This window comes from Myiozetetes cayanensis, unplaced genomic scaffold, assembly GCF_022539395.1.
Source record: "Myiozetetes cayanensis isolate MyiCay16 unplaced genomic scaffold, myiCay2020 scf23, whole genome shotgun sequence".
In the NCBI taxonomy this organism is placed as follows: domain Eukaryota; kingdom Metazoa; phylum Chordata; class Aves; order Passeriformes; family Tyrannidae; genus Myiozetetes; species Myiozetetes cayanensis.
Window position 1 is genome coordinate 6275400 of NW_026087445.1, and position 15896 is coordinate 6291295.

The following is a 15896-nucleotide window of genomic DNA, read 5'->3' on the forward strand; positions in this document are numbered from 1 at the left end:
AAACCCCCCAACACAGGGAGCACCAGTGCCCGGAGGAAGGTGACAGTAGCAGATGTCCCCTCCCAAGCGTAGGGCTTGTACTGGGGCAAGGCCATCTCAGCAGAGGGAAGGAAGAGGTTTACAGTGGAAAAAATAAAGGGAAAAAGAGCCATGGGCAGAGGAAAATCAAGAGGGGCACTTGAGAAAACATGAGGCCACACCAGCGCCAGAGGTGGATTCGATTGTCACTTTAATCCACAGACTGTGCATGCACTGTAAACAGGATCATCAGGCGGGCTTGTTATTGGTGTTTTATTTGTCTTTAATATAAAAGTTACAGGTCTGAAATGTTCGGAGGAAGATGCCACCACGGGGATGGAGTTTGTGGTAAATCTATAATACAACGGAACTGCTTAGGGGGGGGAGATGCCTGGGAGTGGGGCAGGGGGCTGGTGACTGGGGGCATCGCTTCTCCCCGCTCCCTGCCCCATGTGGAGAGGGGACTCAGACTCTTCCCTCTGCCCAAAAAGAGGTGATGGCCTCGAGAACACTGCCTGAGAGACACGGGAACTCACTCCTGGCCAGTCTTGCACAGGGATGTTCTGGGCTGCTCCCCAGGGGCTGCCCCTGGAGAGTGGGGGTTTCTGGCCAGCAAACCTCAAGCTGCTCCAGGCAAAGGGGACCCTCGTTTAGGGTCCCTCCAGCCCTGTGAGACTGGGGTTGGGACACTGGGGTTGGGGATGACGGCAGAGCAAAGGGGAGAAGAAGGGAGGAAAGCTGGGGAAGGAAAGCAGGGGGGAGGAAAGCTGGAGGGCTCAGCCCCATCACACTGGATGAGGTGCTGTGGCCACTCAGACCTCCCATCCCCACTCATGTCACTGGTCACAAGAGTGAAGAGATCAAATGTCTGCCCCTCCACTGCCCCACATGAGGATGTTGAAGACCTCAGTGAGGCCTCCCCTCAGTCTCCCCTTCTCCAGGCTGAACAGACCAAGTGCCCTCAGCTGCTCCTCACAACACTTCCCCTCCAGACCCTTCACCATCCTCACAGCCTCCTTGGGTGCTCTCTAATAGCTTAATGTCTTTTTTTTACATTGTGGTGCCCAAACCTGCACACAATATCCAAGATGAGGCCACCCCAGGTCAGAGCAGAGAGGGACAATCCCCTCCCTCGCCTGGCTGGCGATGCTTTGCCTGATGCCCCCCAGGACATGGTTGGCCCTCCTGGCTGCCAGGGCACTGCTGACTCATATTCAACTTGCCATCGACCAGGACCCCCAGGTCCCTTCCCACAGCTGCTTTCCAGCATCTCATTCCCCAGTCTATACACACAGCCAGGGTTGCCCCATCCCAGGTGCAGAATGGGACACTGGCCCTTCTTAAACTTCCTGTGGTTGGTGGTTGCCCATCTCTCTAATTTGTCGAGGTCTCTCTGCAGGGCCTTTCTGCCCTCGAGGGAGTCGACAGCTCCTGGTGTAAGTTTGTAAGGATTCCTTCCAGTCCTGTGTCCAGGTCATTAATGAAGATGTTGAGGAGAACTGGGCTGAGGATGGAGCCCTGCAGAACCCCACTGGTGACACCTGCCAGCCTGATGTCAGCCCAGCCACTGTAACTCTGTGCCCAACCAGTGAGCCAATTGCTCCCCCATCATGTAACAAGGTTATTCAGCTGGATGGAGACAAGCTGCACCCTCCTGTTCCTCTGTGGCATCAAGCCCCAGCCATGACCTCTGCACCCACAGATGGGGTGGTTCCAGTGTTACCAGCACACACAACACCCCCAGAACAGCCCAGACACAGCCCCCACCCAAGGGGTGCTCAGAGATGCTGGGGCAAAGCCCACACCATCAGCCTTCTCACCACCTCAACCTGTTGGGCTTTTAAAAACCTTATTTACAAAGGAAAACACAGGCATGACTTCCTCTGTGGAAGGCTGGGAAGCCTTTGGAGATTGCAAAGCCCTGGCTGGACTCAACACACCGCTCCAACGCCCTCAGTGCCATGAAAATAACCCCCTTTTGAAGTGTTCCTGTTCAGATAACGTGTTTCAGCACAGAAGATTCCTGCTCCTCCTTCTCTGGGGCTGCACAGCACAAACTGTGTTGGACCCCACACTCTCCTCTCCCAGAAGATGTCCTCGTGGACAGGGGTGCTTCAGCAATTGGTCACTGTATGAGTCCTGGGCCTGAATCTTCAGGAAAATAACCAAGCTGGGTAAAACCCTGCGAGCGGGGCAGTGTGGCTGTCACTCCCTCCTGGGAGTCAGGCAGAGCTGGCCAAGTCTTTGCAATCTGTTTGGAGAGGGAAGTAAGTGCAGCTCTGATTCACCCAGAATAAACAGAGGCTTGAGCAGGCACAGAGCTGCTATTGAGAAATAAGTTAAGGATGCTCTGTGAAACTCCACATCTGTATTCCAGGAGCTGCTGCCCTAAACCTGCAGGATTTTGTTAGAACCCTGTAAAAACCACAGAGAGCTGAGAAGGGTCTCGCAAGGCTGCTGAAACCTGCAGGGCACACTCAAACCCACGATCCGACTGTAAACTATTGGAAGAGGATAGAGAGGAGGGATGTGAAATGGCCTGGCTGGGGCTGTGCTGGGGGGGACACCCTGGGTGGGACACAGAGAGGGGACAGAGGGGCTGAATAAGGCACACTGAACAGATTGGGGTTAACACTGCATGTGTGGGAAATGAGACTGCCCTTTGCTCTTCCATGCCAGGCTGCCCCTGCCCTGCTGGCTCTGGCACGGCAGGACTGGGGACGGGGACCTGCTGGGGCTCCTGCCAAAGCACGGGTCACAAAGCACAGCACCGAGGGCCAGCCCGACGGGGACCCCCAGGAACAAACATTTGGCAACAGTGAGAGGAGAGAGGAGTGGGGTGGGAGGATGGGGTGGCTCGGCTGGGAACAGGGCTCCTTCCTGGCTCCCATTTCCAACCCAGAAATGGACCTGCTGGCTCCTTGGCCCGGCTCCTTCACCTGCTCCACAGCCTTGAGCCTCCTTTCTTCCAGCACTTGGAACAACATTGTCACTGGTTGTGAATTTTATACATATCGGTTTGCACTTTTTCTTTTTTTTTTTTTTCCTATAAATTCATCGGTATTCAGACATGCATCAAAAATCCCCAACGGATTCTAAACACTAGTATGTACAGTCCATATACTACAGCATTTCCTGTGCAAAAGCTAAGTACCATCGCTAAGAGACACGGGGCCACAGACAGTGACCCGCAGTACCTGGGTAGTCCGTGTTTCCAGGTCCAGAGGGATTTACCGTTGCTTAAATAACGAGATCTGAGAGGAGGAGGGGGATGTGATGACTGCAGATGGCGGGTCCCTGCCCATGTTTTCAGTGCCTCTTCCGTATCTACGACCGGTGCCTTCCTCCCACGGAGAAGGCGCCAGAGATCTGGGGCGAACCAAGACCCCTGTAAACACAAGCAGCTCTCTGAAAGCAGAGCTCCTCTGGCAGGCAGCAGGAACGCTTCCATCCTCATCTCCTATGGATGAACATGTTTGGAGGTGGCATTGCAGGGGAGTCTCAAACCCTTGGCTTCCACGGCTGCTCCTGCCCGACGCCGCTCCAGAGACAGTGTCGGCGCTGAGCTCTCGCTGACCTTCCTTCGTGGATGGAAACAGAAGCCGGGCTATTCCCGGATGGAATGGGCCAGCAAACCAACACGCTGGCGCAGGACTCTCCTTCCACACAGCTCTCTCCCCGGGTTTAAAGCTGGTTCATGGCACAGAGGGACGGGAGGAGAAGGAGGGCGGGTGCAGCGAGCACCGGTCGATCTCTGCCCTCGGCGGCGGCCGCGCGCGGTCACCTCTGGCCGGCTGCGAGCGCCCGGCATTCCCACCCCCAGGGATGGCTGCCAGCTGGGAGGGAGGGTGTGTCATCCAGTGACAGGTACAAACATTGAACTCCAGTCTCATAGCTGCCCTCGGCGCCTCTGCGGAGCAATTCTCCTCGCTCGCACCACCCCTCCTCCTAGGTCTTCTCTTCTCGATCTGTTTTCCGCCTCGTAATGTTGCGAGGTTTGATTTTGAGGGACAGTTCCCACAAGGCCTCCTCAGCCAGGTGGTCGCTGAAGTCGTTGAAGAATGACACTATGTCGTCGTTTCTTTTGATGTCGTAATGTCTGGAAAACCACAGAGGAGGGTTAAATGAGGGGCTACCTGGGGACCTCTCCCAATTTTGGCCGCCCCTGCCCTGCTCTAACACATCCAGCACTGTGGTCTGTGTTCAGTACTCATGACAAGGTGTGACACCAGAAAGAGGAAAACCCATCATGCCTGTTGCTGAACTGGGAGGGAAAAAAGGACCCTGTCACACAGAAATCTGCAGTTAGGTGTGCTGCCTCTGCTGCAAGACAGCATTGAAGAAAACTCTCCATATCCTAGAGAACACAGGAACCAGCAAGGGCAAAACCTGGAGGAAAAACTTATCCTAAAGAGAGGAGTGGGAAAACTTTGCACTGGATCTCAAAACTAACATCACAAAAATGTCTTCACAACTTTTGTCTAACCTAGAGAGGGAAGGAGAACTGCAACCAGAGCCCTGTCATTCCCAGCTCTCTTTACATCTCCATCACGATGCTTTGACTTTAGACTCCCTTCCCCTTGCATAGGGGTTCCCAGCCATCATCCCCACACACCCCAATCCCCACCTGCTGCCCCACAGACAGCTCTGACCCCCCTGTTGCTGCACTTACACTTGCTGGAAGCACCTCATGCTGTCCAGGATGTTGAACTGCTGCCAACGCTTGGAAAAGTTCACTTTGCTGTCAATGTAATCGGGGTTTCCCAGATGAACAAAGGTCAGATCCTGCAGAATCAAGCCTCTGAAAGAGAGAAAGGGGCAGCAGGCCAGGGAGTTGGTAAACAGGTACAGAGGTTAGTCACACAGGGGCAGGGTGGCCAGCCCAAAAGGCAGCCCAGTGCAATCCAACAGCCTCCCACTGCCACCATCATGGCAACCTTATCCAGAGGGAAACGTTCCCCCAGCAGCAGATCCAGTGGTGTTCAGGTGCAAGCACCCACCATGCACAGCTGAGGGGCCTCTGAGGGGAGGCACTCATGGCACACTACGGGTGATGAGGTTGCTCTTTCACCCTTCATGGAGAGAAGGACCAGGCTGGAAGAAGCTTCTTTACAAAATGGTATTTGCCACCCTGCCTTCCTGTGCTCCCAGACAAATCCCTCCAGAGAGGGCCCACGGGCTGACGTGGCACAGTGCTGTCTTATCCCACATGTCTGGCAAAAGGCAAGTGCTGAGCTCAGCAGAAGCTGCTGAGAAAGCCTTGAAGGAACCACTTTAATGTGCAGAGGAAAGAAACTGCCCACTCACAGGTACGGGATGCAGGGGGGCTCCACATCGGCCAGAGCCGCTCGGTAGGCGCGGAAGGACGAGGAGCTGTCGATCAGGGTGCAGTACTCAGCCAGGCCCTGCCAGGACACAAATCCCATGGTGAACTGCTGCTGCAAACCCATTTTCTCTGTCATCTCTCCCCAGAGAGCTATGCAGGCCAGGGAGTTAATGCTGTCCTGGAAACACCTCCAAGTGATTTATTCAGCCTGACCCCGACTGCGCATACGCAGAGCCTCACTGCCTTCAGCCTCAGCAAGCCCTGGTTTGCAGAGAGGAGGTGGCTGTTCTGCCCTGTGACTGTGCTGGCACTCCTGCAGCTGTCAGAATGCCCAGCCATGCTGCAGGCTTCCAGCACTGTGGCATCACACCCACTGGAGAGCAGTTATCCACCATCCCTCCACCCTGGGAGTTGCTGAGCTATTGAGACCACCCGGCTGTTTCATACATATCCCCCAAAGATGACAGCCCCGACTGCTCCTCACCTCTGAGGTTTGCTTCTGCCACTCCAGCCTTCTGATGGGGGCAGAATCCAGTGCAGAAAGAATGGCCAGATAGGAATTAAAATTATTCAGCTTTCGTAAGTGCTGCGAAGAGGGAGAAAATTCCAGTTACTCAAGAGATCTGAAACAGCCCTAACAACCAGGTCACACTACCCTGCTCCTTTAAGGAGCAGTGTTTGTGATTCACAGGGAAGTCCAAGCTGGTACCTTCATAATCTTTATAAATTTAAGGAGCAGCCTCTCTCGGTCCTGGGCTTTCTCTTGTAGCATAATTATTGAACGGACCCTGGAAGAACAGACAGAAAAAAAAAATGATAAACCCACTTAAGCAGATCTCAGACTTCTTCTTTTTTTCATTAAAAAAACCTGATCACTGATAAGGATGGGCCAACAGTACTAAAAAGCTCATGATACCTTCAACTTTAATGGAGCACTCTCATCCACAACAGAGACAGGATAATTTTACAGAGTGCCTTTATTTACAAGAGGAAACCTCCACAACATTCCTGATTTTCTTTCTCATGTACTCTGGGGTTTTTGATGAGTGTTCTGCGTCTACTTCCTGGCCAAAAATATATGTTATTCCACTTGTAACAAAGGAACCCAAGTCAGCAAGGAATATTTGGAATATGTGAAAGGCACTGGATGTTAAGCACAGTTCAGTGGTATGGTTGTTTTAAGCTCCTTACCAGTAGGACATGTTATTAAAGTGCTCTGTGAACTGTGTCAGGTTGGGGCTCTTCTCTTCATTTTGTTCCTTTGCCCAAAGCAAAACTTCTGGGATCTGCCAAGGAAGAAGAGGAGAGGAGTGGGAAAATACCACACATTAAAACGGGATTCCTGCCTCAACATTCCCAGTGTGTGTTCGCAGCCACTTGCTGACACGAGATCAGCTGTGTCCCACAACCCAACAGGTGTCCTGGAGAGCTGGCAGGGAACACCAGAGATTGTAGGGGGTGCATATTCCAATCCCTCCCACCACCCTTTCCCCATCCTCATCTCTGTACCTCGATTTTATAGAAGAGTTCAGCATCCAGGAGGGTCAGCTGCTCGGCTATTTCATGACTGTGGAAATCATGCAGTGTCCCTGGCCTGTGGAAAACAAGGATGAAGTACAAAGGCTCAGAAAATGTGACCTCTTTTCTCCTCTTTCTTATCTTTTGGGCTGAGAAAACTTTTGTGTCTGCAGGAAAGGGATTCCCTGGCTCTCAAAGGACCAAGATATGGTTCCATGCATCTTCCCTCACCTGGCTGCCACCCCTCGGGCTGCAAGAGGTTTGATGGAGTTGGCGTAGCTCAGCATTTTCTTCTGATCCACTTTATCAAGGATGTTCTTGCGTAACACCCTGGCAAGGCTCAGCTCCCCATTGCAGACCAGCCGGAAGACCAGGTCCATCAGCAGCTTGAGAATTTCCTCTGTCAACTCCACTAAGCTGAGAGAAAGATGGAAAACCCAGGGCAGGCATCAGAGCTACGAGACTGAGCTACAGTTTGTACCTGTACCGAATCCCGTCACTCTTTTGTACAAGCAGAATTGGGTGACTGAAATTCCTCCTCTTCCCAGCTCTTCCTTTCCCAGATTCCCCTTGTACTGGTTATTTTAAAGTCACTGACCCAGTTAGGACACACCAAGAACCTGCTCTTCCAGTAGGTTCAGCAGTGCAAGTATCTGATTGGTCAGGGTCAGGGGTTTCAGCTGTCATCCTAAATAGGGTTTAAAAACCACCCCTTCCATAAAACCACATCTTCCTAAAACCCACAACTTTCCAACTACCAGACCTCTGTTATGTTACTGACCCCACATCTCCCATCCAAAACAAAGAAAGCAACTCACCACAGCTCATCCACCACTCGCACCAGCACGAAGAAGGTGTTCTTACTGACTCGCTTCTTAAACGTGTCCGGGAAGTGGCAAAACTTCTCATATGTTGGTCTCAAATTAAAGAATCAACTCGGTGTGGTCAGACCAGCATCAGTGCAGTCACCAGCTGCCCCAAGCAATCACAGTATCACTGAATGGTTTGGGATGGAAGGGACCCTGAAGATCACTCAGATCCATCCCCCTGCCAAGGGCAGGAACACCTTCCACTTGACCAGGTTGCTCAGAGCTCCACCCAGCTTGGCCTTCAACACTTCCAGGGATGAGGCATCTACATCAGAGCAGCACACTATTCTGCCCTGATGGAAACTCGTGTTCCATTTCCAGGAGATGAGGGACACTGATATGGCTCTAATTAAGATGGCATTAAGCTGACACCAGCTGCAGGGGCACGAGGAGCCTCTTACACCTCATGGAACTGATGCTAGAAGAGCAGGTGTACCTTGAAATTGTTCTCTCTAAGGTGGAATTTAATGAGCAGCACTCCTCTGCAGGGATCTCCCCCACTGGTCTGTGACATCTGGTCTCAACAGATCTCAGATGTCACCTCTACCTTCCTCATTGCCCAATTTACTGCAAGGAGAACGGTGACAGGGGAGACAGCACAGGCTGAAAAACCTTCTGCCAGGTGGAGAAAGGGGAAGGGAACAAGGTTATCAGTAAGTCAAGGGCCTGCAGGACTGCCCCAGACAGTGCTGTCACCGACTGGGAGCTGTGCTGTGTCCTTGGTGAGCTGATCCCAGCTGGAGCTCAGGGAGCAGTGGCTCTGCTGCAGATGGCAGTGATGAGCCACAAAGCAGGACACAGTGACGTCAGGCTCCCTCTGACGTGGGTGCACAGCACCAAGACCCACGAGGCGTTCACACCACCCAGATCCAGACACCGACCCGCTCAGCTGGCAGGGAATGGAGCCAAAGGGAAGGAATGGCAGGCAGGGTGCTCAAGAAGCCTTCTGAATCCTCTGTCAGAAATGCTAATGCTCACCCTGCACATCAGGGCCCTGCTTTGTTACCAGTTACAAGCTCAGTTCAGAACTGGGGGGGCCAAGAGCCCAGCCTTTCAATGCTGAGTTTTATTGTAGTAAGATAGAGAAAAGGCCTTGATGGTGTAGTCATCTCCAGTATTAAACTACACCTGCCCATAATCCCCACAGCCCCTCTGGAAGGCAGAAGGTGCCCTGATCCACAGTCTAGAAAACAAGATGTCCAAAACAAATGATAATTACCCAGTGATGTACAGAAAACCTCAACTGCTCCTCTTCCCTGAGAGGACCCTCAGGAGACAACTCTCCGGTCCGTTATCCACCTTGCCTGGACCTGCCCTGCTGCAATTCCCATTGCAGAATGTGGAGGTGAAGCAACTCCTGCCTGGGACACCTCCAGGGCCAGCACATCACTGACCAGACTGTCAGCAGGCTTCTGAACAAACAACTTGCCATCAGCTCCCTCCACAATGACTGCCCCGCTCTGATTCCTGATGGGAGTGAACTGCCACTCATGCCAAGGATATCTGTACTGCAGCTTCTTGATGAGCTCTTCAGGGGTAATAAATGTCCTGTATGTAGTCAGAAAGGCTTCACAGTACAGCACCAGATCTAGGGAGAGAGACATGAAAGGCTCAGTCAAGTCAAGTTTCTTGTGAGACTGAATCCAATTGTGCAGAGGAGGACATGGATGCATTTTGGCATGAATGGACTTTCCAGAACTGTGCTTTTGGTCCTTACCAGCAGATGGACCCTGTAACACAAGAGCAGCACTGACACTGCCCTGTCCCCACTTCCCTGGCCCTGGCTCCCATTTGCAGCATTTGAGCTGAGGTCTTTGTTTATTCCACCACCAAAGGGGTCAGTGGAAAACACCTCCTTGTTGGACAGGAACTATCAGTAATGGGTCAAGAAAAATCATGGTTTAGACCTCGGGGATACTTTAAAGGGAAGATCTGACGGTGAGAGGTGGCTGCCTGTTGTGCCTCAGCCTCTCTCAGGCAGCACAGGGCCCTGCAGAGACACGGTCACTCTGCCCTCCTGATGAGGAACACACATGTTCTGGTGCTGCAGATCCCCTGTCCTTACTGCATTCCAGGAAATCCGTCCCAGGACAGTGCAAATACAAGATTATTTTCAGCCAAAGGAAGAGTAAATTGCACTGAAAAAACTGACACTACCATGGCCATGACCCTGCCACAACACAGATGCTGATGTGGGGGCAAGTCAGCTTGTGTTAATTCATCTGCAGGACGGGGGTGCTGCAGGGCCCAGGCTCACAAAGGCTGTGGGCTTTGCCATGGACACAGAGGATGGAATTTGAAAAAGCAGGAGCTGCAAATGGGAAAGCAGATTTCAGGTCAGGACTGTAGAACTCTCCTGGGCAATGCCTGGTCACTGTGGGCAGCTCTGTCCAGTGGGAGCATCAGCCCCAGCATAGATCAGCAGCAGGATGTGCAGTGGGATGGCACTCTGCCTCTGCCAGGAGCACCGTGGGCAGAAAAAGCTCCTGCTGGGCCTGCCCAGGCTCGGCTGTACATGCAGAGCTTGTTCCAGCCAGGACAGGGATCACCCCACACCCACGTGCTGCAACATCCATCCACTGCCGTGGAGAGAGGGAAGGGGCAGGGCACAGTGGGGTAGCAGTGCCTCTCTACCTGCAGTGTTTTTCTTGGCAGGAACCTCGTGGCAATGCTGCTCCCTCCTGCTCTTAAATCAGAGACTGCTGCTGCCTTTTGGTTACAGACAATCAGACAAAAGCTCTAAAGCCAGAAGCTGGGTGGTCATGTCAGGGGTGAGCCCCAGGCCCTGTCCAGCTGTAATCCTGCACTCACAGCAAGTGTGTGTGTGTGCCTGTGAGCACTTAACTGACCACGGATTTTATTCCTAAAGACCACAAGTCTCTCTTTATCCCTTACTCCATTTAGCTCTTTTGGAAAACTCAGATGGACAAGAAGCATCATGCAACAGGGCGTGGAGTTACATTTATTCTGGGTTCCCATCTGCCCAAAAGGCAACGTGAGGTAATACAGCTGGTCTGCTCTGGCACTTGAAGCTGCCAAGAAATTCATCTTTAAAGGAAAGCCTCTTAACTCTACCCCTCTGTGCCGTTTGGCTGATTGATTTACAAGCCCTGAATTCTTCTCATTGTAAGCTTAATTCATTAACCCTCTCAGTCACCCAAACAGTGAGTTAGCATAGCACAAATTCCTCTGTGCTCCATTCAGCTCCGTGGCTTGGCAGCGCCTGTGAGGCCAAGCTCAGGGACTGAGAACCTGAGCTCCCTCCACCCAGCAATCTCCAGCTGCACCACTGGGCAGTAAAAATCCTGCTCTAGTTTTCCCCAGTCCTGAAAGGTTCTCCACAGCTTTCACCCCACTGCTTGCAGCACCCTCAGAGCCCCCTGTTCATGAACTGGAGGTCTGAGCACACATCCCCTTACCAAATAGCTGTCTTTCAGCAGGAGCAGTAGGGAAGTTCTTGCAATGTGACGTTCCAGAGAACAGCAGGAGTAAATCAGAGTTTCTCTATTCCACTTTCAACATTTTTATAAGGGATATTTCCACCATCTCATTTAGACTATTTTCCTTAATATACATATCTACCCTTGGCACAACCAATTGCCTCCTCCTCCTCTCTAGTGTGTTCCTACCTTTGGTCCTTTCTTCCTGGATTCGGTGCCCAATGCAAACTGGGAAACAGCTGTCAGGGGAAGGATTTTCTTGCTAGCTGAATGGTGCTGGTAAGTAATTGCAAACATCTTATGCTACAGCAAAACCTCTGTCATTTAAAAATGTACATGAAAGATATTTCCCCTTCGACTATCAAACCTCTAAAATACAAGTGCTGAGTGATTCAGTGGGTTAGTGTTTTGCTTTGCATCCCAGGAGGTAAGGAGATCAATCCTGGTTAAGGCCATCAGCACAAATGGGTTTGGCAGGTTCAAATCACTCTCTAGAAACACTGCAAAGGCTGTCTTTGCCACAGGTCTTGAATAGGAGAGCTTCATGTGGGTGGTGACTGGGTTTGGAGAGATAAAATGGGGTTTTAGCAAATCTAGAGCCAAGGGTTGCTAATGTCCCTTTTCCTCCTCTGCATCTCCTTTCTTGTACTGTGGATTCTCTCTCTGAACTGGCCTGGGTGGCTACCAGGATGCACTTGGTACAGAGTGGGACTAGGAAGTGACATGGTACATTGAAAATGAGGTGTCAGCAGATCAGCACCTGAACAGCTTGCCCAGAGCCCACAGGTCCTGCACCAGACCCAAACCAACACCCCTTTTTTCTGCTTCGATGCCACACTCACTTCATCAGCTCCTACATCCCCACTGCCCTGACATTCAAAGGTCAAGGAGCACCACTGAACACAGGATCCATGCACAACAGGCTGGTCACTCCTGCATTCCCAGAAGGCTCAGCAGGTACAGACAGGGACACCAACAGAGCACTGTCACTGGTGTGCCTCGCCTTCCAGATCTGGGCAAGGGCTGTGAGGAGTTAATACCATCCCTGCTGCTAAATGGAACCACCAGGCGCTTATCCAGCTTACCTCCTTTCACCACAGATCAGCACAACCCCCCCAGGTTGTGCAGGGGATCCCTGCAGACCCTCCCCCCGGCCCAGCTGCCTCCACAGCAGAAGGCAGAGGCAGAAGACCAAAAGATCAGCGGCCAAAGGCCGTGCCAGGCTGTGCCCCTCAGCTCTGCCCTGCTGCATCCACCTACCTTTCCTGTCAGTCTCCGTCGCATGCACTAACAGGATGTCTCCGGATCCACCACGGACATCCGGCCCATCGTCCCCCTGCAAGGGGAACACAAACCACGTTAGGCACGGCCCAAGGTTCCCTTCAGCCTGGTTTAACAGCGCTGGGGTTCAAGCTCAGCAACAGCTGGCAGCGCACACAGTGTTCCTGGCACCGCTCACAGCACAAGCTGGGACATGGTCTTCAGCGCTGGGCTAATCCTGGAATCTGAATAAAGCATTTGGTGTCCCAGATGAGGAGCTGGGCTGATCCTTACCTGGAATCTCTGACTCCTTAAGGCTGGGCTGTGAAGCTCAGTGAAAGCTGAACCTTCTGTCCACAGAAGAATGAACACAAATGCCCCAAATGCTCCCAGAAGACCATTAGCAGAGCAGCCACACTGTGTGAACCGTCTCAAAGTTCACACAGCCACGTACCACAGTGGCTGTGGGGTGGGAGGTCACGCATTTAACTCGCATGTTGCTGGAACATCAAAACCTAGTAAGTTAATTCCCTAATCTGGAACTATTTGGCCGGAGGTCACCTGAAGCGATCCAATAACCAGGAGCAGAAAACAGCCCTGCTAATTGCTTGACCCCTGCCTTACCACTCTCTAAAACACTCTTCTAGCTACTGCATTTCTCAACTCAAAATGTGCAAAACTGATCCATCACTCAGCCAGCGGTTCCCACACTGCAGGAAGCAGCTCGCGGTGACAGTTTTGTACTGTTTCAAACATGCAGATCATAAAGAGAAGAAAGAAAGAAGACATTAAGACACTGATCTGCTAGTCCCAAATGCTCAGAAATCACTGATTTTTATATGTTTTTTTAAAGGGAAGAATCCAGAAGAGGAGGAGGATTGTCGTTTCAATATGCAAACCAGTGAAAAAACCACGGATTACAGCCATGGAGCAGCTATGTCTAAGATGTGAATTTTTCAGGTGACCCTCTGGCAAGACTCATATGAAACACTACTTAAAGAATGAGTAATAGCTTTTCACTCTCTGCTGCACATCTCAGCTGACCAAAGAACACTCCTTAAGTGCCAGTAAATGATACATTCTCTCTGTTTTTCAGACCAGCCCCCTGATAGTCTGAAAGCTTCAAAAGCCTGCATGTTCCCTCAAGCTGCATGTCAAAGACAACATGGCTCAAGAGCACAGAGAGCAAAGCTGGCTGGGAGTCCACCCCAGGCCAGACACAAAGCTATTTCTCAAACACAAAACAGTTCCTTTTTTGGCCGCTTTTCCACATCAGTAACATAAAATGTCCTGCTCGTTCACCTGCTGAACCTGCTGTCAGACCGAAAGGCCAACACCATCAAGCCCCACCTGGATTTCCTGTGCTCAGGTTCTCATGTGATTCATCCCAGACTATTGCAGGATGGAGAGGTGGGAAGGGGCAGACTGGGAAAAGGGCACAAGATGTGCTGGTTTTTAGGGAGACATCTCACCTTCTGTTAAAACCTCATTCATTGCTGATGCTCCCTGCCTGTACCAGCATCTCCTACTTCAACAATAGCCTGCACCTGCATCCCAATTCTGCTGCAACCTAGTTTCTAACATCAAATAAGAGGTGATGCCTTGCTTGTGCACACAGAGAATCAGATTTCAACACAGTGTAAACCAAAGAGTACAAAAGCAAACCCCTAATGCACCTACCTCTTGCTTCAGTGTTAATCTAGCCATGATTTCACTGTGGTCAATAAGGGACAGCTCATCTACCTCTTCCTCCAGCTGTGATGATTCCAAAGTATCTGGTGACTGTGGCTGCCTGTGAAAAAAAAAAAAGGGAAATAACCTTCATTAAATGACAGTAAGTACACAGACACTCTGGAGGTAAACCTTCTGCAAACAAGCCCAAATGTCTGGCTCTAATTGTGTTGCTTTGTGCATCTCTTGAAAGAGAGGAAGATGAACCTTTAGGACCTGAACACTTGTCTGTCTGCATTTCTGGCAGGATTTTACTATGCCATGCATAAGTACACACTTCCATGTCTCCTTAATCCACCAAATTTTTAGTGCACACAAATCTAAGCCCTTCCTCAAATGTATAGAGACTGAGCCTACTCTACACATACATATCTTAGTCAGTTCATGACCCACTGTGCTGAGACAAGGGGAGATGACAGGCTCTCATTTCGCAGGAAAGCAGAGCAGAAAGCTCTGACCATTTTTCTGGTGTACATCCCCAACTCTGTTCCTACCTTCTTGTGCCTATATTCCTAAAAAATAATAATATACTTATGTTCTTCCTAGCTTTCCCTAGGCACAGGTCAAAATCCCATGCACCAGTCAGTACTTTGAGCTGATAGTGAGCTTTGCAGAGCATTCTTGTGTCGTCTCCTTCACTGCAGGGATTAAAACCCTCAAACCAACTGCAGGGAAATGGGGGAGGGAAGTTGACTGTCACACACAAATCATCGCTGTTCTCTATTTTTGCTTTAGAAATGCAATTGCAGAGCAATCTCGAGCAGCAGGGAAGCACTTGCTCCACTCCTCCTGAAGCCCATCTGTTACAGCTTGCACCTCTTCATTTACATAGGCAAATGATAGCTAAGAGCATTAGAAGGGATATAAAGCTTTGGGGCCTCAGCCAGCCTCTTAACTAGCAGGGTTAGGAAGAAATTCCCCTCTGGAAGACTATTCCAAACAGCCATACAGACTCTTTTCACACATTTTCCTGGAAGCAGGAGGGAGCAGCCAGTGTCAATGACAGCACTGCCAAAGAGATGGACTGAGGATGGCTAACATGGGCTGCATTAACCCCCAGGGGCTCCCTGAGTTCAGCAGGGCAATCTTGCCAGGATCCTCCTGCTTGTCCAGCAGGATCCCACCGCTCACTGCCTGTCCAAAAATGTGGGCTTAAAAGTTTAGAGAACACGGAGGAGGTTGAGGGCAGAACAGGCAGCCCCAAGGGTGGCTTGGCAGAGGGGATGTTGGGGGGGCTCTGTACCCTTCGAGGATGGAAGCAGAAGCACCAAGGGAGGCAGGCTCACCTGTCAGCACCATCATTGCCCTCTTTCCCCATGGCACTGCTGTTCACAGAGGAGTCTTTGGAGTCTTTGACAGAGGGAGATTCCTGCCAAGAGAAAGAAGTTTTTCATTATTACACGGGGTCCTTGAGTCCAGCAAGCCCTGCACTTACAGTCTGCCTGCCTCTAAATGGCCCTTTACTGTAAATTCCTACAGAGCGGTTAAAGACTGATGCAAGTTAATGCCAAATGCCAGGAAAACACAGAAGTTAATCAGACAGGAAATTTGGGACCATCTCTGGAGACTAGTGTAATTAGTACTGTTTGCTTTTAACATTGTGAAATGATGCTGAAAGTTACAACACAAGTCATCTGTTGTCTTGGATTTTAACCCTCTCGTGACCTTTTATTTTTCCTCCAGCCCTTACTGTTGAAGTACACTTGCCTCCTGCTTTAATCCAAATGGACAGAG

General features: G+C 51.1%; 1 protein-coding gene across 3 annotated transcripts in view; it reads right to left on the reverse strand.

The window, feature by feature from the left end:
• Positions 1–212: 212 nt before the first annotated feature.
• Positions 213–15896, reverse strand: part of RAPGEF1 (Rap guanine nucleotide exchange factor 1) — an 86296-nt gene continuing 70612 nt past the window's right edge. For 2 of the 3 annotated variants that reach the window (XM_050320263.1, XM_050320262.1), the window contains exons 15-18: positions 15449–15531; positions 14112–14223; positions 12432–12507; positions 8677–9319 (exon numbers count right to left, since the gene is read on the reverse strand). In XM_050320263.1, the coding sequence (XP_050176220.1) occupies positions 9000–9319; positions 12432–12507; positions 14112–14223; positions 15449–15531 (591 nt within the window). In that variant the 3' untranslated portion in view covers positions 8677–8999. Of the gene's footprint in view, positions 4118–4690; positions 4820–5325; positions 5424–5828; positions 5931–6053; positions 6133–6535; positions 6631–6853; positions 6939–7093; positions 7280–7680; positions 7774–8676; positions 9320–12431; positions 12508–14111; positions 14224–15448; positions 15532–15896 lie in introns of those variants that run through there. The other variant, XM_050320264.1, reaches the window with a different exon arrangement.